The sequence below is a fragment of the Rhinoraja longicauda genome, chromosome 5 (assembly GCF_053455715.1).
Source record: "Rhinoraja longicauda isolate Sanriku21f chromosome 5, sRhiLon1.1, whole genome shotgun sequence".
Lineage (NCBI taxonomy): Eukaryota > Metazoa > Chordata > Chondrichthyes > Rajiformes > Arhynchobatidae > Rhinoraja > Rhinoraja longicauda.
Genome location: NC_135957.1, coordinates 72,921,120 through 72,946,671, shown reverse-complemented (window position 1 = coordinate 72,946,671; position 25,552 = coordinate 72,921,120). Strand labels below are relative to the sequence as shown.

The window sequence follows — 25,552 nt, the reverse complement described above, 5'->3', positions numbered from 1 at the left end:
CAAAAGATACCAGGTATGAATGGAGTAGTCATTTTTACCTGTGCTTTGTCCCGAGATTGCCTTTGAGATGAGACCCTTGCTGTGAATTTGGATTCATGGCCCTCTGATTGATTAGCATCTGCAGCCCCACAGCCTTGTTCCTGCACAATTCAACATAAAACAAACTGTTTGGCATCACTAAAATAGAAAATGCAGTACAAGGCAATGGATTTCTTTTGTGGATGATAATGGTTTAAATCAGATTCCTGTAAATTGTTCTCAAAATTTTCCTCCCTCCCGAGTTCCCATTTTTTTGGCTGGGCAGAATATTTTTTTGAAATTAATTCTGCACTTAAAGGATTAATCTTAACTGAAAGCTCAAAAGGTTATGGATAATAATTTGGTTAAGTGACCTTAAATGATTATAAGCGAAATAGGCCATTCAGCCCTTCCCACCTACTCCACCACTAAAATTCTGGCAAATGTTTTACATAGAAACATAGAAAATAGGTGCAGGAGGAGGCCATTTGGCCCTTCGAGCCAGCACCGCCATTCATTGTGATCATGGCTGATCATCTACAATCAGTAACCTGTGCCTGCCTTCTCCCCATATCCACTAGCCCCTAGAGCTCAGTATCACTATTTTGCACAAACCCCACAATCTCAACTACTTACAAAAAAAGCCCATCGATTTGTATCTCTGATACACTTAACAACTGGGCCTCCAGAGACCTCTTGGATTGAATTCCAAAGACTCGCCGCCCACTTGGTGACCCATGGATGGCTGACCTCTGAGAATGCAAGCCTTGCCTCTGGACACCACCACCATGGTCAACATTTATACCATCTACGGCTTGGAAGCATTATGTCCAGGCACAGCCTGCTTCTTCCCTTGAAATATTCCACCCTCCCACTCCAGCAATATATCCGATGAACTTTCCTGGCATTCCGTCCATCAAATATTCTTGGGTAGGAAGGCCATGTGTGCACGCACAGAATTCCAGATGCCATCTCACCAGCACCAATCTCGGTAAATCTCCACTAATCATAGATTCACAATACAAAATTGGCTTGTTTTCTATCCATTCACCAATCTACAACCAGCATTTACCCCCGCCCCCCCTCCCTCCCCCCATCTCAGGTTCTCAGATTGCTTAGTACCTTATGTCATCTTACCAAAGCCCTTCTGAAACTCCAAATTCTCCACATGCTCGAGGCCCCTCCCATGTCTATTTAACAATATACAACCTCAGAAAAAGCTAAGAGGCTCGCAAGACATCATTTCTGTTTCATAAATTCATGTTGACTCTGGGTATTTTTAAAAAGGTATAGGAATTGGATTAGGTAATGATCTTTTCTTTAATAATACAAAGCAACATTTTCTCTGCCACAGATGTCACGTTAACTGGTCGAAAATAATGGCTGACCTCCAAATCTAGTGAACCACTCTGGAATATATAACATCTTGTTTAGACGACCTGCTTCAAGCAAAGAACTGTTTTACAAACGTTAACTCAGAGAAGTGTCCAAGTTATGTTCACAGCATCTAACCATTCCATTTTTATATACACAAGAGCAATACCAAATTGTGCACCGGCACATGGCAGTACAGTATAGGCTTAAGGTGAAGGGGAAAAGATTTAATAAGAATCTGAGGGGTAACCTTTTCACACAAAGGGTGGTGGGTGTATGGAACAAGCTGCCCGAGGAGGTAGTTGAGGCAGGGACTATCCCAGCATTTAAGAAACAGTTAGACAGGTACATGGATAGGACGTTTGGAGGAATATGGACTAAATGCGGGCAGGTGGGACTAGTGTAGCTGGGACATGTTGGCCTGTATGGGCAAGTTGGGCGCTATGACTCCCCATGCTCTGTTGTACCTCCTTAGCCTGGTCTTTCTCCGTTGCAGATCCTGCCAGCTCTACAGCTGTATCACTCTGAAGGTTCTCATCACCAGTTTTCCCTGCAGCTTCATGCTCCATTCGTTTATTGGACTCTGGAATGTCCTGGTCCTCTGCGTTGTCATCTTCCTAAAAAAATAAATTAAAAATCACGGAGTCAAAATGAACCCAAACAAAATAAAAATAATCTTTCCTTAAACTGGTTTCCATCAATTTCAATGAGACAGCAATAACGAACAATTTTACAAATTTGTGAAGTGGTCGGAAACAAAATGCACAAGTGCGAGTTACCCAAGGTCTGAATGTCAAATGCAGTTTACAACTTGTCAACTCAAACCTGCAACTAACATTAGACTAAATGACACTTGCCTATCGCAGTGAACATAGAACAGTGCAACACAGTGACAGCCCCTTTAGCCCACAGCGTCCGTACCAAACACGATGCCAAGATCAAATCTTATCTGCCTGCATGTAATCGATATCCATCCGTTCCCTGCATATCCATCTGCCTATCCAAAAATCTCTTCAATGCCACTCTCATTGATGGCTCAACTACAGCCCTGGCAACGCTTGCAGGCCTGCACCACCCTCAGTGTGATTAACTTGCCCTGCATATCTCTTTTAAACTTTGTCCTTCGAACCTTAAAGCCCTCTCGTATTTGATTGTTCCATCCTGGGGAAAATGTTCTGGCTGTCTACCCAATGTATTCCTCATAATTTTATCTACTGTCAGGCCTCCCTGCAACCTCCGGCATTCCAGAGAAAATATTCCAAGCCTGTCCAACCTCTTTTGATCTTAAAACTCTCTAATCCAGGCAAAATTCTGGTAAATGTCGTCTGCCCCCTTTCCAAAGCCTTCACATCCTTCCTGTAATGGGGTGACTAGAACTGCACGCAATACTGCAACTGCATACCGAAGCTTTGATCTGCAATTTGAATGAGAAAGCAACATTGCGTTACAGGGGCGGCACGGTGGCGCAGCGGTAGAGTTGCTGCTTTACAGCGAATGCAGCGCCGGAGACTCAGGTTCGATCCTGACTACAGGCGCCGTCTGTACGGAGTTTGTACGTTCTCCCCGTGACCTGCGTGTGTTTTCTCCGAGATCTTCGGTTTCATCCCACACTCCAAAGACGTACAGGTATTTAGGTTAATTGACTGGGTAAATGTAAAAAAAAATTGTCCCTAGTGTGTGTAGGATAGTGTTAATGTGCGGGGATCGCTGGGCGGCGCGGACTCGGTGGGCCGAAGGGCCTGTTTCCGCGCTGTATCTCTAAATCTAAAAATCTAAATCTAAAAATACTTGCTTGCAGATCACCAAGAGCAGGTTATGAACTGCGAAGCAGTTCCACAACTAACAGGTGAGGTGCTCTCAATTCCATTTAAGACTGGCTGTCCGTCAGGCTGATGACATTGAGTTCCATGACCTCAACCAAGAATAAAAATCCCAGCGCACTGAAAAAGTCCAGCAAATCTGGCTCAAATGTTTTATATGGGCATCCTCACCCAACGAAGCAAATGGATAAATACATCTTAATTTGCAATATATCTTTCCTTCAATAAAAAAACTTTTAAGATGTCGATGAGCAGCAACAGAAAGCGGCCTCGAGTCTTCTACAAGATCCCAAAATAATGCCAATTGTTTGATCCACAAGATACAAGCAGTTGCTCCAGCTAGTGAATTCATGAAGTTCTGACGTAATCAACTAACTCTCACAAGTCTGTACATTTGCACAGTTCAAGGTAAAGTATTAACCCAGCCGTTAAATGAGTACCTACACCATAACATGTCTTTCCATGCAAGTGGTGCTCAATGGAGTAGCACGTCAAGTACTACTTCAGAGATCAAAAGATTTTGGTAAATTTGGACAATTACACACTTCTATGCTCATTGCCCATATTACCGAAGAGGCCACCAATTTAGAGGTGCATACATTCCCATGCAAGAGAATGCAATGACCTAGCTGAAATCCAAATATTCAGATGTCAATGAATCAAAGTTTGAATAGGTTAGTTACTTAATAAACACTGAAATTACCTCCAATCTTCTCCTTCCAGCAGGAGAAAACCACAGAGTAACAAAATTAATTTGAATTTTGCAATTCCAAAATACTAAATCATTAAATCAAGCACCTGGCACTAATGGAAGATGCATATTGCCATGCATTTCCCCACAGGGCAATTATTTAGCAATTTCAAGCCAATGTTCAACATGGGAACATGGATCTACTTTCTACTGTCTGATTACCGGAAACCTGGCTGATACCTGGAAGGTCACCTGCCCGTTCATTAAACGTGTTACATAAAAGCAAATCACTGTTTGTTCTCTCCACAATGTAAATACCATACCAAAAAGCATGAAAAATCTCATACTTTTGACTGTAGCTCTTCATCAGGACATCCTGCCTCTTCCCTGCCAGATTCCCTTTGTTCATCCTGTTCTTCCCGTTGTTTGTCTTCTACGTTTTCAGGTGTTTCTTCCTCTGAGGGTTCTTGATCCTGGCATTCACTTTTATCCTCATCGCCATCTTCCTTCTGCGTTTTCTCATCAGTTTCATCTGCTGTTTGAGCACGATCATTTTGCTCTTGTTCATTACTCTCCTCCATTGTGTGGTCTTCCTCATCCGCAGAGATCTCGTTGAAATCTGTTAGTTTTTCTTCAATATTGAATGGATTGTCCCCTTTATGAAGCAACAAAAAAAAAACATTGTAGGAGTCCAATAGTAGAGAGTTTAAGACTTTAAAGTCGAAGCAGAAGTAAAAAAAAATGGAATAAACAGTAGTAGGAGAAAGTAATAGGACCAGAATGATGCCTGGATTCATAAATTATAGGAGCAGATTAGGCCATTCTGCCCATGAAGTCTACTGCACCATTCAATAATGGCTGATCCATCTTTTCCCCCTCAATCCCATTCTCCTGCCTTCTCGCCATAACCCCGGAGACTCTTACTAATCAAGGGGGTATCAGCCAGAGGGACAGGTTGGACAGACCTGGTTTGTTTCCTCTGGAACGCCAGAGGTTGTGGAGAAACGCAATAGATGTACATAAAATGATGATAGGCATAGATAGGGTAGACAGTCAGAACCTTTTCCCAGGATGGAAAAAATTCAAATGCTAGAGAGCATAGCTTTAAGGTGAGGGGGATAATGTTGAGAGGAGATGTGCAGGGTAACTTTTTTTTTTGAATACACACAAAGGGTGATGAGCACTTGGAACGCACTGCCAGCCTGGGTGGTTGAGGTAAATAAGATAGTGGCATTTAAGAGGCCTTTGAAAAGGCATAAGGATAAGCAGGGAATTAAGTGATATGGATTATGTGCAGCTAGGTAAGAGACGGTTTTGACATCATGTGTGGCACAGACAATGTAGGTGGAAGGGCCTGTTCTTGTGCTGTACTTTTCAATGTTCTAGGACAGAGTAAAATCAAACCATTTTCTTATAAACACCGAAAACCATATACAAGTTTCAACGTCAAATTGATTTTATTGAAATCTTCAATATTAACTTTACACATTCATAATCCCATCCACAACCTCACACCCTGGCCACCCAAACTGTTTGCCGGACAGCACATGGAAGCTTGCAGCTATTTCCCATCCAATTTGGAATGAAAGCTGCCAGCATTCTTGGCTCTTGATCATTATCCGGTAACCACTGCTGGAACACAAAGTTGCAATAGCTTCTGGGCAATGGAGGATTGAACTAATCCACAGAATCAATCCAGTATTGCATTCATTTTTCAAAAGAGAAATAATCATGTAGCCTGAATATTGCAAAACCTAGTTCCCTACAGTATTTTGCCTCGATGAAAGGTAGCCCCACAGCTAACAGACTCATTACCTTCTTCCTCCTTCTCATTGTCGCTTTCCTCTCCATCTTGGTTTTCGAGATTGAGATCTTCAGGTAGATCCAAGGCCTCAACTTCTGGTTGCTTCTGGTTGCCCTGAAAAGGGTCTATTTCATTTTCATCATACTCTCGCTGAAGTAACAAAACACGTGGAAACAATGATAGATTTTCATTTTAAATTCCACATTTGATCAAATGATCCTGTTCCTCCCAACACTACAATATCTAACTATGTTTATAAGGGCGGCACGGTGGCGCAGCGGCAGAGTCGCTGCTTTACAGAGCTTGCAGCGCCGAGACCCGGGTTCAATCCCAACTACGGGTGCTGTCTGTACGTTCTTCCCCCGACCTTTCTCCGAGATCTTCGGTTTCTTCTCAGACTCCAAAAACGTACAGGTTTGTAGGTTAATTGGTTTGGTATAAGTGTAAATTGTCCTTGTGTGTAGGAGGGTGTTAATGCGCGGTCGGTGCAGATTCAGTGGGCCGTAGGGCCTGTTTCCACGCTGTATCTCTAAACTAAAGAAACTAAACTAAATATGCATATTTGCATCTTCCAAGATGAGCATCTTTGTTATACCTTAAAAGTGCTGCAGCAATCATTCTAATGGGATATATTTCAGATCACATAAGGCACCAATTTTAAACTGGTTTACACTTAACAGAAATATTACTTTCTTTTCTGGATGTCTATTATTAATTGCTTTTGTTATTAAACTTTAAAAAAAAAAAATTTGTTCAGTTACCCATTAAATTACTGGGTTTCAAAAATGCTTGCTAAGAGAGGAAGTTAATTATTGTATTCTAACTAAATAGTTTTAATGTGACTTGGCATACAAGCACCTATTCAGAAAAATGTTACTACCTCATCCAATTGTTCATGGATTTTATCTTTGCTTTCTTCGCTCGGCTCGGTTTCATTCTCCTCCTCCTGTCGGCTTTTTGAGTCATTGTCATTTTTGTTTGCTGTGTCCACATTGTCATCTTTAGCAACAAGTTCTGACTGTTCCTGGAATAAAGAGTTAACAGCCAAAATTACGAGCAAGTCTCATAACTTCATAAGATCATAAGTGATAGGAGCAGAGTTAGGACATTCGGCCCGTCAAGTCTACTCCGCCATTCAATCATGGCTGATCTATCTCTCCCTCCTAACTCCATTCTCCTGCCTTCTCCCTATAATGCCCGACACCCATACAACTGAGAACAACCTCCAGAAATAGATGATCACATGGGATGCAGGGAGTGCTAGTTAACTGGACAGAGAATTTACTTCATGTTTGGCAGCAGAGGGTGGTGGTGCAAGGTTGTTTCTCGGGACTGGAGGTCTGTCACCTGTGGTGTGACTCAGGGATCGGGTGCCGGGCCTATTATTATTGGTCATCTATATCATCAATTTGGACGAGAATGTACAAGGAATGATTAGTAAGTTTACAGATAATACTACCAATAGGTGGTATTGTGGACAGTGAAGTTGATCATCAAGAATTACAGCGGGATCTTGATCAGCTGGGAAGTGGACCAAGAATGGCTAATGGAGTTTAATTCAGATAAGTGCAAGGTGTTGCATTTTGGGAAGTTAAACCTGGGCAGGGCTTTCGCAGTATGCAACCTTCACTCTAAGGTCCAAGGGAGTGCTGTAAGGCAGAGGGATCCAGTACAAGCATATATCCTTGTAAACGGCTTTGAGGGGTAGACAGGGAGCTGAAGGCGGCTTTTGGCACGCTGACCATCATCAGTCAGAATATTGAGTATAGAGGACGAGACATTAAGTTATTGTTGTACAAAATGTTGGTGAAGCCACACTTGGAGCATTGTGTTCAGTTTTGGTCACCCTGCTATAGGAAAGATGCCATTAAGCTAGAAAGAGCATATAGATAATTTACAAGGATGATGCCTGGATTTGAAGGAATAAGCTACAGGAAGAGGTTGGGCACGGTGGTACTTTATTCATTGGGAGCACAGGAGGCCGAGGTGTAATCTTATAGAGGTGTATAAAATCATGAGGGGAATAGATAGGGTGAAAGTCAGCGAGGCAACCTTTTCCATACAGAGAGTGGTTAGCACATGGAACAAGCTGCCAGAGGAACAAGTTGAGGGAGGTTCAAAAACAACATTCAAAAGCATATTTGGACAGGTACATGGACAGGAAAGATTTCGAGGGATACGGGCCAATAGTAGGCAAATGGGACTAGCTTAGATGAGGCATCTCAGTTGGCATCGAAGAGCTGGGCCAAAGGGCCCAGTTTCCTTGCTGTACGATTCCGACTCAATGTAAAAGATTACCAATTACTGTTGAAGTTAGAAATGGGCTTAACGCAGCTTTGCTAATGCTCGACATCTTACCATATCCATCCCTGGTCCACTTTCCTCAGGCTTCTCACTAGCATCGTTGTCGTCATCATCATCATCATCTCCCCAAAGTCTTTCATCCAGTTTGTCAGCTTCAGCATCTCCCAGGTCACCCATTTGTTTATCCAGTTCTTGTTCCTCTTCACTATCTGATTTTTCATCATTTTCTTTCTCTCCTGTTGAAAAGAAATTCAGCTATATATATTCCAGGTGCAGATCCTGTCACTGTTCATTTCAGAATGTTCCCAATGTTGGGCGAGTCCAGAACCAGGGGCCACAGCCTTAGAATAAAGGGGAGGCCATTTAAAACTGAGGTGAGAAGGAATTTTTTCACCCAGAGAGTTGTGAATTTGTGGAATTCTCTGCCACAGAGGGCAGTGGAGGCCAAATCACTGGATGGATTTAAGAGAGAGTTAGATAGCGCTCTAGGGGCTAGTGGAATCAAGGGGAGAAGGCAGGCACGGTTTATTGATTGTGAACGATCAGCCATGGTCACAATGAATGGCGGTGCTGGCTCGAAGGGCCGAATGGCCTCCTCCTGCACCTATTTTCTATGTTTCTAGAGCAGCACTAAAACACGTATTTGTATCAATTTGATGGCAGATTAAGTAGTCCATTTAAAACCCAGCAGCTCGAGCAGTGTAATTGAATTATATAATAATAATAATAATAATACATTTTATTTATATAGCGCTTTTCATATACTCAAAGACGCTTTACAGAGATTTTGAGAACATAGGGAAATTAATAAATAGATAAATAAGTAAATAAATAAATGAACAGAGAAAGGAGACAGTAGGTGAGGTGACCTTCAGTGGTTGAAGGCAGTACTGAACAGGTGAGACTTCAGCGATGTTTTGAATGTGGTGAGTGTGGGGGAGTCTCTAACGGTTTGGGGTAGTGAGTTCCATAGGGTGGGAGCAGCGATGGAGAAAGCCCTGTCCCCCCAGGATCTGAGTTTAGTCCGGATGTGGGGGGATAGGAGATTGGCAGCGGCAGAGCGGAGGGTGCAGGTGGGAGTGTGCCTGTGGAGGAGGTCGGTCAGGTAGGATGGGGCCAGGTTATGGAGGGCTTTGTAGGTTATGAGGAGGATTTTGTACTGGATTCTCTGGGGGATGGGGAGCCAGTGGAGTTTATAAAGGACGGGGGTGATATGGTCACGGATCGAGGTGTGTGTGAGTAGACGGGCAGCGGAGTTTTGAATGTATTGAAGTTTATTGATGATTTTTGAGGGTGCGCCATAGAGGAGGCTGTTGCAGTAGTCCAGACGGGAGGTGATGAAGGCGTGGATGAGGGTTTCTGCAGCTGTGGAGGAGAGGGATGGACGGAGACGGGCAATGTTTTTGAGGTGGAAGAAGGCTGTCTTTGTGATGTGTTTGATGTGTTTGTCGAAGGAGAGGGTTTGATCAAGGATGATTCCAAGATTCCGGATGTGAGGTGAGGTGGATACTGGGAGACCATCAATGTTGAGGATGAAGTTTTGGGTGGATTTGGTGAGCATTTTTGGACCAATGATGATGATTTCAGATTTGTTGCAATTGAGTTTGAGGAAGTTTGATTGAAGCCAAGATTTTATTTCAGTAATGCAGTTTGTCAGTGTAGAGTGTGTGGTGGAGGAGATTGACTTGGTGGAGATGAGGAGCTGGATATCATCGGCGAAGCAGTGGAAGTTGAGACCATGACGGCGGATTAATTGACCAAGGGGGAACAGGTAGAGGATGAAGAGGAGGGGGCCAAGGACTGAGCCTTGGGGGACACCTTGGGGGAGGGGAGCGGTGGGGGATTTACAGTTGTTAATGGAGATGAACTGGTGTCTGTCAGAGAGGTAAGATTTAAACCAGGATAGGGCTGTGCCGGTGATGTTAAGGGAGGTTTCAAGTCGGGTGAGGAGAATGGAGTGATTTATGGTGTCAAAGGCGGCGCTGAGGTCAAGTAGGATGAGGATGTTGAGGTTGCCAGCGTCGGAGGAGAGGAGAATGTCGTTTGTGATTTTGAGGAGCGCAGTTTCAGTACAGTGGTTTGAACGGAATCCAGATTTATAGATTTCAAAATTCAAAAACCTCCAAGTGGAACGTTCACTTACTTAGAAATATGAATTTGAGATTTTCAAACCATATCTTAAAAGAATTTCACTGTACTCAAGATAGATTCTAAATTGAAATCAATCTACAATTAACTGTGAATTGTTGCTAGGTCTGGATGCTACAATTCTATAATCACTTACAATGGAACCAGACTGAATAGCTGGATGTCAAAAGTTATTTAAGGTAGCAACTTAACGGGTTAGGATGCCATAATCTAGGAATCTACAGATACCCAGTAAACAGTAAGGATTGCGACTGCTAACTTGATTATGCTGCCATTCAGTATTCACAATGAACTATCAAATTTCATGTGATTAACAAAGCACAAAGGTTAAAATACAACGTGGATCCCACATTCATTTTCTTAGGCTGCATTCCAGGTAACATTCAAAAAGCTGAAACTTTCTAGTCCAAATGAATATTTTAGTGATGTGATGAAGAGAAGCCACTCTTTATTTGTAACTAATATTTTGGCATCTTGGTTGGCATGGATGAGTTGGGCTGAAGGGCTTGTGTTTAATGCCCCAAGAGTTGTTTTTACAAAGGTTTTCATTCTATGTGGCATTTCTGCCGAGTTCAAACTTCCCTCAAAGCGTGACATGAGAACCAACCTTGTTCTTTAGGCTCTCCATCGTGCAGCTTTCCCTCAAAATCCTCAGACATTTCTATGGCTTCTTCTTCATCTTTAATGTCTGGCATATTTTCTGGATCCTCTTTCTTTCCTTGGTCTTTGCAGTTATCTTCCACCTGAGCCCAGGAAAAACATGATGTTTCATTGACCACAATGACCAAGTCATCATTGAATGACCCAATTCAGAATTTTGCACAAATATTATTTCAGCAATGGAGAGAAATTCAAATTCAGATTTTCCAGGTGCAGGAATGGGGGAAAAAGGAGGCAACGGGGGATTGAGAAAGGCAGTGAGATGGAAAATGAATAGCTATAGAATTAGGCTGATCTGCAGATTTTCCTTTTCATCTGAATTCAATAGATTTATAATTCAAATAGTGCAAGATTATCTGCTGCATGAAGTGTAAGCAATTGAAACAACTTAAAATGTCACTACTGCCTCGGGGGCAAAGTAGGAGCCAGGCGTATAGAACATAACTCATTCACTAATTCTACTATCACTTATGACCTTATAGGTTATCAAAAGTGTTTTAAGAATTGGAGAAATTGCAATAGTAATAGGCCATTCCGCCTATCAAGTCTACTCCGCCATTCAATCATGACTGATCTCTCCCCCTCCTGACCCCATTCTCCTGCCTTCTCCCCATAACCTCTGACACCTGTATTAATCAAGAATCTATCTACCTCTGTCGTAAAAATATCCACTGTTGTACCTTCAACTGCAAATCTTACGTCCAGCTCCTCACTAAAACCATTGGCTGACTGTGATACAAGCTCATTCGTACCAAGTGCTGACTACTGGCCATTTTTCCCCCCACAAAATTTAAACCTTAGGAATGTGGGGCAAATGTTTTACAGCAGAGGCTGCCAGATGTAATTAATTAGACATAGAAAATTCAGCTGATTACCTCCTCCCGAGGCCACCGAGGTAGTATTTTGGACACAGCCAAGATAAATGAAGAATAATGGGTAGGGCGGTTAGATTATGCATGGAGTCATATTATACCAGATCTGCCAATGATTTCTTCAAACAATATAAAATTCAAGCCACACTGAAAATATGTAAGTAATCAATTTTGCTGTCCAATTACAATGACATACTTGATGAAACAAAACATTGATACTAACCGTTAATATACCACACGACACTACAGAAATTAAAAATACACATACACAAAACCTTTGTTAAAAGGACAACATTTTTCTTTTATATTATTGGTTATATTATCAGTTGTTAGGAGATGGCTCTTGACAGCCACAGAAACAGTAGATGCAAGTTTGCATTGCGCAGATCACATTTTTAGAATGTGTAGATCCTTTTTTGAAGTGTAACATCTTGCACGATGTGAAGATTTAAAAAACATACCTGGTCTTCGTTTTCTATCTTGTCGCTAACGTCTTTCACCCCTTCACCTTCTCCAATTCCACCACCCTCATTGTCATGGAATTGGGTTGAACCTTCTCCCATTGCATCCTCCATCAGCTCTTTGGGAAGGCAGAATCCCTGGCAATAAGAGACAGGCCTCGTGATAACATTGACACCTCCACAACTAGTTAAACCATTCAAATGAAAACCACATTTCAGCCTACTTCTCCTTCCCCAAATTCTTCTGTTCTGCCAAGTGTGGCAGCTGTTGCAATGAAACCAAATTTTACATTAACAAATAGGTATTTCAAACAATTACAAATTCCCCCAGTACATTGCAGTTAAATAAGAATAATACAAGCCAATATTTTAATGAAATATTCGTTTCATTTAAAAAGATAAAATATGGAGAAAAAAAATGTCATATCTCTATCTTCAGTAAGTTCAACTTTCATGCACATTTATATTTCCGAATGAGGAAAAAAATGACAGATATAAAGAACAACTTTTATTCTTCATGGAAGGAGCAGAACATTGGGAGATCATGTACTTTTAAATAGATAGAAAAAAAAGTTGAAACAATCTCAAGAGTCAAGAGTGTTTTATTGTCCTATGTTCCAAACAGAAGAATGGACCAAAAACCTCAACATACCTGCACAGCAAGATCTGTAAATAAATGAGCCAAAATAGACAGCAATTTTCCAGTGCTCCGATGAGTTGTGATGGACACTGTTAGGTAATAGAGGGCAAGTTCGGAGTAGCAAGTCAACATGGGTAGAAGTCGCACAATGCTACGGCAGTTTTGATTGAATATCTATGGACGAAATGTATAAAAAGATACTTAGATGCAATTCCCCACACTTATGGCTCGAATATGTAATGCAACAAAATAAACTAGATAAAAGATCATGTCTATCAAAGGAAATGAAATATCTTCCTCACCATAAATTTTTAATGGTCTGTCAAAGACAAGAGCAAAATTGAGATCTCAGCTCAATATGTGGGCAGCAAATTTGCAGGGGTTGGCCTCTGGTTTGGGTTACTTGTCACCGATACTGCAGCGAAATGGTCTACAGTAATGTTAAGCACCAAGTTACTGGATACAGTGATGCCAATGTAAGCTATAATCTCTCCAGGGAACGGTCACATGTTGCCAATCATCTACTTACTCCATGGGCTCTTCAAAATTCTATTTGGGATAAGAGTGAAAAGTGTTCCCGACTAAAGTATACATGATCAACATACTTTTGCCAAATTCCAATTACTAAAGTCATTTAAAAGGCACAAGGATTGAGATTTCATTGTTCGCCCTGCCTACAGAAAACAAGAAACTGTTTTAAAACTGCAATAATATAGAAGGGCACAGATAGGGTAGTTAATGAAAAACCTTTCCCCCATAACCATTCCCCTAAACTAGGCTAAAGCCAAGGCACTAGATATTTGGAGGGGTTTTAGGAAGCGATATTCTCCCCAGCTAAAAGGGTGGCTGAAATCTGCCTCAGCAAATGTGAGGAGGGAGATACTCAAGATGGGCCCCTGAAATTCAATCACGTGAGAAGTCAATGGCATAAAGTTGGTAAACGGGATTGGTACATTGAGTTACTGGAGGGTTGGTATGGATACAATTGGGTTAAAAGGAACTATTTCCGTCATGTATAACTCCACGACCATTCACCTTAACTGTAAGAATATACAAACTAAATTAAATTTATAGGAAAGAACTGCAGATGCTGGTTTAAATCGAAGGCAGACGCAAAATGCTGGAGTAACTCAGCAGGACAGGCAGCATCTCTGGAGAGAAGGAATGAATGGGTGACATTTCGTGTCGAGACCCTATTTCAGACCCTGTCCCGCTGAGTTTCTTCAGCATTTTGTGTCTACCTTTAAATTAAATTTAATTGATTATCATATCATATCATATCATATATCTACAGCCGGAAACAGGCCTTTTCGGCCCTCCAAGTCCGTGCCGCCCAGTGATCCCCGTACATTAACACTATCCTACACCCACTAGGGACAATTTTTACATTTACCCAGCCAATTAACCTACATACCTGTACGTCTTTGGAGTGTGGGAGGAAACCGAAGATCTCGGAGAAAACCCACGCAGGTCACGGGGAGAACGTACAAACTCCTTACAGTGCAGCACCCGTAGTCAGGATCGAACCTGTGTCTCCGGCGCTGCATTCGCTGTAAAGCAGCAACTCTACCGCTGCGCTACCGTGCCGTACCGTACATACAACTATGATTTTTTTTTTACATTGATAATCTCAGAGCTATGTTAACTCAACTTGCAGTTGATGAGAGCAGCTTTGTAACCCAGAGGCAAAGTTTAACATAGAACCAACCTGGTACTCTTCCATTGCGCATTCTTGGCGATAATCTATGAGCTTTTTCAGAAGGTCTGAAACCACAGCAGTAACTTTCTGCAGGTTTAAAGAAGTGATGTCGTTTGCCAATTGATGCTCCAAAAATTTGCTTAAGTATCCGGACTGAACTTTCTCCTTATCTTCAGTATTTTCATTTTCTGCAGTACATTAAAACATTAATATTAAGTAACTGGTAATAAAACATTGCATTTACAATGAATAAGTCACACACTTTATTTTTCAACATGGATGCAACTATATGAAGTGAGTGGAATAAACTAGCTATTTGTTGTTAAGTTTAGCCAGCGTACAAAGCAAACTGAACCTGAATGCCTTGTGTACTTAGCTGTTAGAAACTATCCTCATCAATGGGTTCAGGAAGCTACTCATGCCTATCTGAAAATTGTACATTACCTTTCGAACTGTCAACGATACAAGAGTAGGGGTGAAGGGGCACACAAGGATGGGGCAAAGGCAGGAAAATGGGGTTAGAAACATAGAAAATAGGTGCAGGAGTAGGCCATTCGGCCCTTCGAGCCTGTACGCACCGCCATTCAATATGGTCATGGCTGATCATCCAGCTCAGTAACCTGTACCTGCCTTCTCTCCATACCCCCTGATCTCTTTAGCCACAAGGGCCACATCTAACTCCCTCTTAAATATAGCCAATGAACTGGCCTCAACTACCTTCTGTGGCAGAGAATTCCACAGACTCACCACTCTCTGTGTGAAGAAATGTTTTCTCATCTCGGTCCTAAAAGACTCCCCCCTTATCCTTAAGCTGTGACCCCTGGTTCTGGACTTCCCAATCATCGGGAACAATCTTCCCGCATCTAGCCTCTCCAACCCCTTAAGAATTTTATATGTTTCAATAAGGGGGAAAGATAGATCACCCATGATTAAATGGTGGAGTAGATTTGATGGGCCGAATGGCCTAATTCTGCTTCTGGAACTTATGAAGAGGATCAGCAGCCTTCTGCCAGCGAGAAAGTCAGGATGCAACAGTTTTTAGGTGGTGGCAGTTGTAGCAATTCAAGTTACACTGCAGCTGTCAAGTTCTGACTTAATCTTTCATATTACACTCATGCAACATTCAAGAGAGTCAAGAGTGTTTCATTGTCATATGTACCAAAGATAGAACAATGAAATTCTTACTTTCAGCAGCATAACAGGTCAGTAAACACAATACTCATTAGATAACACCATAAACAAATGTTCAATAAATTAAGAAGCAATATTAATGCAAAACAAAAGCCCCAAATCCTTCTTGACTAGTACAGGTGTGAGAGGTTATGGGGAGAAGGCAGGAGAATGGGGTTAGGAGGGAGAGATAGATCAGCCATGATTGAATGACGGAGTAGACTCGATGGGCCAAATAGCCTAATTCTACTCCTATCCCTTATGACCTTATAAAAACCCCCAATACAATGAAGACAGCTTGTAGTTTCGCTGGTGTTGGTAGTGTTCAAGAACTTGATGGTTGTTGGGAAGAAGCTGTCACGACTGTAAAAACAACATTGCTGTAAAACTAAAATGCCTACCAATGACTTGCTCTTGCTCCTGTTCCGTTTCTTCCTTCTGCCCTTTCACTATGGTCTGCACAGCACAAAGCACTGTGCTAATAGCTGGTTCCACCAGTGGGGAGAAATCCATTGCCGAATCCACACTGTAATCTTGTGTTTAAAGAACATGCAAATTACCAACAAGTCATAATGTGCATCATGGCAGATTTAATTTACAGAAAAACTGAGGATAGTTCACTTATGCACAAATTTAATTCTTACCATCAAAAGTCAGATTTAAGAGTTCTTTCTCCCAGGTTGCAAATTCAGTCACTGCACAGCTAGCTTCCTCCCGAATATATTCCAGACTGCTGAATAATGCAGGGCAGCAAGTGCTCTGGGTGCCAGAAACAGCAAAAGCAGCCTGTATATCCTGTAGTTGGACTATGGTTCTACGCAGGCAATTCATCCCAGAAGAACAAGTCTCAAAACATGTCCTGCCGAAAAACAAAGAAAAAGGAATCACATCGGTTCCACACAAAAGCAATTTCTACTACCACACTTGACATCCTGTTCACCGCCCCCCTTCTTTTGTATGCTCATCCCCTGTCTCATAATTATCCCCCCCCCCCCGCTCTTTCCCCTCCTCTGCCCCCTTCTACCCATTCCCCTCCCTCTGTTTTCATTCCTTCTTTTTCCTTACCTGGTGTTCTTTGGTTTCCTTATCATTTCTAGCCATTGTACTTATCTGTCAATTACCTCCCTTCACCTACACCAGACTTTGCCCCCCCCCGCACCTCTTTTCAGCTTTCTCTTCCCTACTCCATTCTGAAGAGGTATCCTAAACAAAAGCGTTGCCTGTCCATTCCATCCACATTTGCTGCCTAACCTACTGAATTCCTCTTGCGCTTTGTTCTTTGTTCAAGATTTCTCAGTAGTTTCTTGGGGCTCCTCAATGCTTCAGTGATTTTACCCTGTAAGCAATAGTACAGAGCTATACAGCATGGAAACAGTCCCTTCGGCCCAACTCGTTCACGCTGATCAAGTTGTGTAATCAAACTCGTCCTACTTGCCGACGCCAGGTCGATATCCCCTCAAACCTTAGCTATCTACGCAAAGATTATTCAATCAAGTTCTTGATTTAATATCCAACACAGCAGAGGGGAAATACAGGCCTTGCATCCAATCCACTGTTAACTCGGGATGCAAGGTGGAGTTAACAAGTGACAAAATTGATAGCAGGAGCTGCAGACGAGTCCCTTCAGTTTTCCTGATTGAAACTAGTTAGTGGGATTCAGCCCCTAATTGGCACTTCTGCTAGATGGAGGTGTTTTGCTCTAAAATTCCTATTTCCAGGAAAGGAAGAGTATGAACACAAATCTCCATATCTGTATATCAAGTATCCGAATTAGTGGGCCACGCTAACTGATATTTTTGTGAAATTACCACTTACCATGAATACAGCAAGGTTTTGCTAATTTCCTGGCTCATTTCATCTACTTCTGCCTTTACGACCTTGACGTCTTTCAGAGTGTTTGCGACCTGCTGGGTCACTTTCTTCCATAGTGCATCGCCTTGCCGCATTTTACATGCATCGGGTAAGTCATCGTCAACCAAGGGAGTTGGGAACGCAAGGTGCAGTTGGACAAAGTTCTCAAGCTGAGAGGATGCTGCCACATTGGCATCTCCCGAGTCTCCTCCACAACATTCCATTTTTTGAGTACCCATTGGATTGCCCTGAAGTGCTTCAGCTGGCTGGTCTTTTGGACAACACTGTAGAAACCACGAAGTTTGCTCCAAAGTCATCACAAGTTTCATTAAGAGAGTACGAAGTTGGTTCATCCAAAGCTTCACACCATTCTGAGGTGGGAGGGCTACATCATGATCCAGGAATCCTGCCAATCTCTTCCGAATTTCCTGGATGCTTTTCATCAGATGTCTGGTACAGATAATTGAATAGGATTCAGTGCAAGACTTAAATGTACACTTGGGTGTAAAAGCAGATAAATATAAAATTTTAAATAGACTTGCTCCAGTGGAATAGCGACAATGAGATAAGGGCTACATAAAGTACACACGGGGAAATTGAAAGTTTATTTACACCAATACAAAATATACCATTTCAAGCCGAGTTTTATACGGAGTGGTCAGTCAACATACCTTAAGCTGACCCACTGCTCAGTTAGTCTCGTTAGCCGCCGTCGTTGTTTGATCAACAGTTTCAAAAGATGAGCAATAAATCCTTGACAACGCTCGACAGCACCCAAGCCAATTTCCTACAAAACCCAAACAAAGAGAATATAGTAACAGCAAAGAACAACAAAATTCAATAGAATGTAGTAAGGGGCCTGTCCCACTTAGGCGTTTTTTTAGGCGACTGCCGGCGACCGCAACAGTCGTAGCAGTTCGCCGAAAAACCGGCGACTGGACCCCACCTACGACAATGTCTACGACAAGCTACAACAACCTGTCAGTCTGAAGAAGGGTCTCGACCCGAAACGTCACCCATTCCTTCTCTCCTGAGATGCTGCCTGACCTGCTGAGTTACTCCAGTGTTTTGTGAATAAATACCTTCGATTTGTACCAGCATCTGCAGTTATTTTCTTACACAACCTACCACCTAGTCGACGTCAAGCTACGGCAAGCTACCGACAACCCAATCGTCGCGACTTAGGACGTCCACCTACGACCGCACCTACGACCACACAGGCGGCAAACTACGACAACCGAAGTCAACCTACGTCTACCCGCGACAAGCTACGACCGTGTCGGCGACAACTGAAGACAATTCACGTCATTTTGGCCTCCGATTTTGACACCGGTACGTCGCCGGTTGACGTAGGTAGTGGCCAATAGAATTCAACAAAGTCAGAATTTTTAAACATTTTAAAATCCAGCGGCGACCAGAAAAACGCTACGACTCTTTGGAGACGACACACGACCGTACAGGCGACACCCTGGCGACTGTGTGGCGACAGCCTAGTCACCTGTAGCCCCCTAATAAATTACCTAAGTGGGACAGGGGTTTAAGGAGCAAGACTAAATTACAAGGCATATTTGACTGGGCGGCACGATGGCACGGCGCCAGAGACTCAGATTCAAGCCGTAATTGTAATTTGTCCCTAGTGTGCGCGTAGGATAGCGTTAGTGTGTGGGGATCACTGGTAGGTATGGACTCGGTGGGCCGAAAAAAACTGTTTCTGGGCTGTATCTCTAAACTAAACTCAGCAATATAGGTGGATACCACATGGACAGGTGACATTTTAAGTCAGTACCCTTCTTCAGTCTGAAGGTGGATCCCAACCTGAAACATCGCCTATCAATATACTCCAGAGATGCTGCATGATCTGCTGAGTTACACCAGCACTTTGAGTTTTACGCATGATTCCAGCATCAGCAGCTTCTCGTGTCAACACTTTCTCCAGGCTGAGTTCTGTTCAGCGCCAACTATCGCTGGGGACATTTTCACTATCAATTATTTTGAGATTCTGATCACTTACTAATCAGTGCTTTCTTTGTAATGATAAGTGCCACCATGGCATACCAGCATCTTTAACGAGTTAAAAACAGGTGTCTTTAATAATACCAAAAGATTACTGTTGTTTAAATATTAAAGTTTCTTAATTAAATTAAGCAGTCAGTCCCTTATACAGCATAAGCAGCTTAAATGATAATGATCCACCCTAGACACCAAGGGACAATATGCATAGGGGTCCTTTTTGTCTACAAATCAACACCACTGCTACCAATTATTACTGGGCTTCTGTTCGCTACCGATTGTCTTGAATTCATTACCTTCAGTTTGCTAGCAGAAAAGCTCTAATGGTAGACTACTATATACTTGTACACTATAGAAACATTTGCATTAAAACTACTTTCCTTTACAGGTACGACAGCATTGAAATACTTGCACAAATCATGCCATTAACATCACCATTTTCATTATTCTGACATAATATGAAGTGATCTACCACCAAGTTGACACATTACTAGAACTTTTCTCTTCTCGTACCTTCCCATCATAGGTTAACACATGAGCGTTTGTTGGCACTGGGCCTGTACTCGCTGGAATTTAGAAGAATGAGGGAGGACCTCATTGAAACGTACAGAATAGGAAAGGTTTGAATAGAGTGGATGTGGAGAGGATGGTTCCACTAGTGGGAGAAGCTAGGACTAGAGGTCATAGCCTCAGAATTAAAGGACGTTCTTTTAGGAAGGAGATTGAGGAGTCATTTCTTTAGTGAGAGGGTGGTGAATCTGTGGAATTCTTTGCCACAAATTCTACAAACTCATGCCCGCAGAGCCACAAGAGTCATTATTACCTTTGCAGGAGTACGCATCGCTGCCTGGAGACCAGCCCGCCGTGCCAGGGACTGATAGAAGTACTTCTGACAACCACCCCATGCAGCAGAGATTTCCTGGAACAGCCTGCAACATTAACAAACATCAATTCAAGACAGGCCCAACAGCAAATCATGAAAGAAAAGAGATTGTTCATTAAACTGAATTGCAGTCATAGTGTCGAAACAGGTCCTTCTGCCCAACTTGTCCACACCGACCAACATGCCCCAACTACACTAGTTCCACCTGCTTGTGTTTGATCCATATTCCTCTAAACCTATCCTATCCATGTACTTGCCCAAATGTTTTTGTTTTAAACCTGCCTCAACTACCTCCAATGGCAGCTTGTTCCATATACCTACCAGCCTTTGTGTAAAAAGGTTGCCCTTCAGTTTTCTATTAAATCTATGTATCACAAAAAGCTGGAGTAACTCAGCGGGTCAGGCAGCATCTCAGGAGAGAAGGAATGGGTGACGTATTCACAAAATGCTGGAGTAACTCAGCAGGTCAGGCAGCATCTCCAGAGAGAAGGAATGGGTGACGTTTCGGGTCGAGATCCTTCTTCAGACTGATGAAGATTAAATCTATGATTAAATCTATGTCCTCTGTTTTTTGATTCCCCTACTCTGGGTAGAAAGACTGTGCATTTGCCCTGTGTATTCCTCTCATGATCTGATACACCTCTATAAAATCACCACTCATCCTCCTAGGGTTCAAGGAATGAAGTCCTAGTCTGCTCAACCTCTCCCTATAGCTCAGATAATAGGTGCAGGAGTAGGCCATTCGGCCCTTCGAGCCAGCACCGCCATTCAATATGATCATGGCTGATCATCCAACTCAGTATCCTGTACCTGCCTTCTCTCCATACCCCCTGATCCCTTTAGCCACAAGGGCCACATCTAACTCCCTCTTAAATATAGCCAATGAACTGGCCTCAACTACCTTCTGTGGCAGAGAATTCCACAGATTCACCACTCTCCGTGTGAAAAAAAAACTTTCTCATCTCGGTCCTGAAAGACTTCCCCCTTATCCTTAAACTGTGACCCCTTGTTCTGGACTTCCCCAACATTGGGAACAATCTTCCTGCATCTAGCCTGTCCAACCCCCTAAGAATTTTGTAAGTTTCTATAAGATCCCCCCTCAGTCTTCTAAATTCCAGCGAGTACAAGCCGAGTCTATCCAGTCTTTCTTCATATGAAAGTCCTGCCATCCCAGGAATCAATCTGGTGAACCTTCTCTGTACTCTCTCTATGGCAAGAATTTCCTATAACACGGTGACCGAAACTGAACACTATACTCTAAATGTGACTTCCCCAATGTCTTGTACAAGTGTGACATGACCTCCCAACTTACTGATGAAGGCCAATATGCCGCAAGCCTGTGACACTACTTTCAAGGAACCCAATAAGCAAGGGATAGCATAGGAAGAAACTGCAGATGCTGCTTTAAATCAAAGGTAGATACAAAAAGTTGGAGTAACTCAGCGGGTCAGGCAGCATCTCTGGAGAAAAGGAACAGGTGATATTTTGGGTCGAGATCCTTCTTCAAGGAGAGTGATGTGTTTTTTGAGGAGTTGGGTGTCAGTTGAAGGAAGGGGGAAGGAAAAAAAATGGAGAAAGAATGCATTACAGGACCTTTGAAGAATTCTTTTGCCTGTCTACAACGAGATGTATATGTATCACAAACAACCCATCCCACAAACTCATCCAACCCACTCACTCCCAGGGACTGATGAATATTCACTTCATGACTGCACAGCAGCAGAATAACTCTGAGCCACCCATCATGTAGACACTGCCTGTGTTCAACAGATACAAGACACTGGATGTTTCTAGTTATATCCCACCCGCAATTAACGAGAGTAATTTTTTAAATTATGTAAACTAAAACAAAAAAGCTTTATTGTGAACTCTCCAGAATCCACTGGGAGCATACATTTTATCTAACTCATCACTGCTCTCAACCACATCCATTGCCGTTTTCACATCAAGTGGGTGCAGACAAAGCAGGTCCTGAAGATCCTTAGTTCGAGACCAAGCCAATCCTTTTCGGTAAGAAAGACCTGATGAAAAAAAGTAGACAACATGAAATATACTGCAGGCACATTTACAAAATCTTAACCTCCACGATACATAGTTTTCAAGGGTAAGGAAATTGTTATTTTATGCCTCTGCCATTAATCCCTTTATCTACCCACACTCTCTGTTGTTGACCAGATAACAATGATGAGCACAGTGAACCAAAATGACAGAAAAGATTTCCATGTCAGTAAGAAACCTGGATGTTTTAGTAGGCAATTTGACCAATTTTAACCAGCTATTAAGATAATGTTTTGAATTAACTACGGTTTCTTTAAACCTGGATCAGCAAAGTAAAAAAGATTATTTTTGAACATGAAATCACATTGATGACATTTAACAGCAAGTGACTCTTTTTAAATGAACCGTGCAATATTCAACACATTTAACTGACAACTGTACGGGAAGCCAGGTGATATGAATGAATGATACTTTATTTTCATTGATATGCTCCCTCAGCAAGGTGTCACATAGCATCTCAAACTTTCTGTGAAAGCAGCTACAAACTACTGGCATGCGTCTGTAGCATTGAAAGTTTGGAATACGCATACAAGGATGTGCACGTGTAGAAATTCTTGAATTCCCGGGTCAGATGGTCAGCTATTATCAAAACTGTGCTGCAGCATCAAGCTTCTTTGGAGTACAGTAGTGGAGTGCCAACTTCTCACATTTATCAGGGGCGGCAGACCTGGTGAGACCAGGGGTGTATGTGCAAGTCCATTCATTTCAATGGAAAGGCTTAAAAAGGAAAGGCAAATGGAGCACGAGTCATACAGCGTGGAAACAGGTCATTCGACCCATCATATTCACACTTGCCATGCCTTCTAAAAGCAATCTAATTTATGTTGTTTAATTTAGGTATACAATTTCCAGTAATTTTTTTTTTTTTAATGTTTAATCGTCTTCAAGGTTTGTCAATTCAGAAAACTTTTGGCAGAGGGACGTTTCACATCAAGAGCCCCTTGTTGCACCAGTAAGTTCTGAACCAACATTCTGCTGTGGCTTTCTCCAAAATATCTTGACCCACCATCTGCAGTTCAGTTATGCCATCCTTTAAAGTCAAAATAGTATAAACACTGGAGTAATTTTTCATCTGGCAAGGAAAGGCAACTGGTACTAGCAAATGTTCAGTTACAGGTTGAACAAATTCATGCAAGTTCCTAGATATGATTTAGTGCACTTACCAATCTCAGCAAGTTGTCTGAAGAGGTCTGCCAATGCTCTTTGCTTCTGCATCAAGATATGTTTGACTTCTGATCTCTGTACTTCCTTATCAGCATTCTGATTAACGGCAAGAGCCTGGAGATCTTGGACACCAGTAATAACATCTCCTATAAATATAAGCGTTTGAAATCTTTCAGTCTTTATTGGGAAGTCACTTGTGTTGCCACTTTCAGGGAGCTATGGACTAGGACCCTCTGTTGTTCAGCCATGAATGGTATATGTAATGTATCTATACTCTTCAGCAAAACTATTCCATTCCACGTTCTTAGATTGGATAAAGATGAACTTTCAGTGTATATGAACAAGATTCCTGCAGCAATTTATAAAACTATACTCTTAAAATAGATCAAGAGTTTAACTTGTGGAAGATGACAATTCAAGAAATTCCTGAAATACCACACGAGGAATCCTGAAGCTCATTATCCTATTAAGTGACTGTACCCTTCCCAATTCCACATTTTCCCTCCCGCAATATTTAGTCACACCTTTCCATCTCTTACTACTTAAAGAATGTCATCCCAATGTGCAGATGCAAGTGTTTTTATTCCTTCCAGATGTCATTTTCAAATCACCTAATTATTATAACTCTATGTTCCAACTAAAGCTTGGTACAACAATGAACGATTATCTTTGCACAACTCAAGTTTCAAAATGAATGTTTAAACTAATTGGTATTTCCATTTAGAACATATTCACACAGTTAGACACAAAATGCTGGAGTAACTCAGTGGGTTAGGCAGCATCTCTGGAGAAAACAAATAGGTGGAACCCTTCTTCAGCTGATGAAGCTTCACCTATTCTTTTTCTTCAGATATGCTGCCTGGCCCGCTTTATTACACCAGCATTTTAGACAATAGACAATAGACAATAGGTGCAGGAGTAGGCCATTCAGCCCTTCGAGCCAGCACTGCCATTCAATGCGATCATGGCTGATCACTCTCAATCAGTACCCCGTTCCTGCCTTCTCCCCATACCCCCTCACTCCGCTATCCTTAAGAGCTCTATCCAGCTCTCTCTTGAAAGCATCCAACGAACTGGCCTCCACTGCCTTCTGAGGCAGAGAATTCCACACCTTCACCACTCTCTGACTGAAAAAGTTCTTCCTCATCTCCGTTCTAAATGGCCTACCCCTTATTCTTAAACTGTGGCCCCTTGTCTGGACTCCCCCAACATTGGGAACATGTTTCCTGCCTCTAATGTGTCCAATCCCCTAATTATCTTATATGTTTCAATAAGATCCCCCCTCATCCTTCTAAATTCCAGTGTATACATTTTGTGTTTATCTATGGTATAAACTAGTATCTGCAGTTCCTTCCTGCACATACTCACACAGTTAAGGAGTGCCTGCTAATTGTGAGGGTTGGGAATGCATAGCTTCATCTTTAGATACCTGTAAATTGATCCAAACTTTCCACCAATTTTGGAAGGGAACTTTTCATCACCAGTGCCAAGCACATTTTCCTCATCTTTTTACAAAGCACCGGCAGGCGGGCCTGAAGAGAATTTGCATCTTTACAGAGAATGCTTTTTTCCACGTCCAGAAAAATCGCCTGAAATGTCAGAAATCGAAGAATGCATTTAAGTTAAACAACAGCGATCTAATGATGGATGAATATTTTCCCAGCTTGCAGCAAAAGATGTGACATCAGTTATAATATCTTGCTTTCAAAATTTCCATGATGTTCAACTGTAACCAGGCTGCCGTGCAAACAAGTATTTGAAAACCCAATAAAAGTTTATACTATCAAGACAATTAATTCACAACAAAAATATTCTTGCTCAAGTTGTAATTATCTTTTTTTTTCTTCAAAATTCTTCTAAATAAGATTTAACATAGGTATCAAGGTTAATATATTCCGATAAAAGCAGGACGATCTAATGTTCTT

The 25,552-nt window shown here is 42.0% G+C and overlaps 1 protein-coding gene across 1 annotated transcript in view; it reads right to left on the bottom strand.

Moving 5' to 3' along the window:
- The window catches only part of mdn1 (midasin AAA ATPase 1), a 166,041-nt gene that overhangs the window by 21,262 nt on the left and 119,227 nt on the right, over window positions 1–25,552 (bottom strand). The window contains exons 74-91 of the mRNA XM_078399789.1: window positions 25,057–25,216; window positions 23,627–23,773; window positions 22,300–22,426; window positions 20,346–20,451; window positions 18,184–18,299; window positions 17,477–17,962; window positions 16,306–16,520; window positions 16,063–16,194; window positions 14,501–14,679; window positions 12,805–12,966; window positions 12,153–12,290; window positions 10,767–10,902; window positions 8,066–8,247; window positions 6,588–6,731; window positions 5,719–5,857; window positions 4,251–4,558; window positions 1,860–2,009; window positions 39–140 (exon numbers count right to left, since the gene is read on the bottom strand). Of these exons, the coding sequence (XP_078255915.1) occupies window positions 39–140; window positions 1,860–2,009; window positions 4,251–4,558; window positions 5,719–5,857; window positions 6,588–6,731; window positions 8,066–8,247; window positions 10,767–10,902; window positions 12,153–12,290; window positions 12,805–12,966; window positions 14,501–14,679; window positions 16,063–16,194; window positions 16,306–16,520; window positions 17,477–17,962; window positions 18,184–18,299; window positions 20,346–20,451; window positions 22,300–22,426; window positions 23,627–23,773; window positions 25,057–25,216 (3,129 nt within the window). The remainder of the gene's footprint in view (window positions 1–38; window positions 141–1,859; window positions 2,010–4,250; window positions 4,559–5,718; window positions 5,858–6,587; window positions 6,732–8,065; window positions 8,248–10,766; window positions 10,903–12,152; window positions 12,291–12,804; window positions 12,967–14,500; window positions 14,680–16,062; window positions 16,195–16,305; window positions 16,521–17,476; window positions 17,963–18,183; window positions 18,300–20,345; window positions 20,452–22,299; window positions 22,427–23,626; window positions 23,774–25,056; window positions 25,217–25,552) is intronic.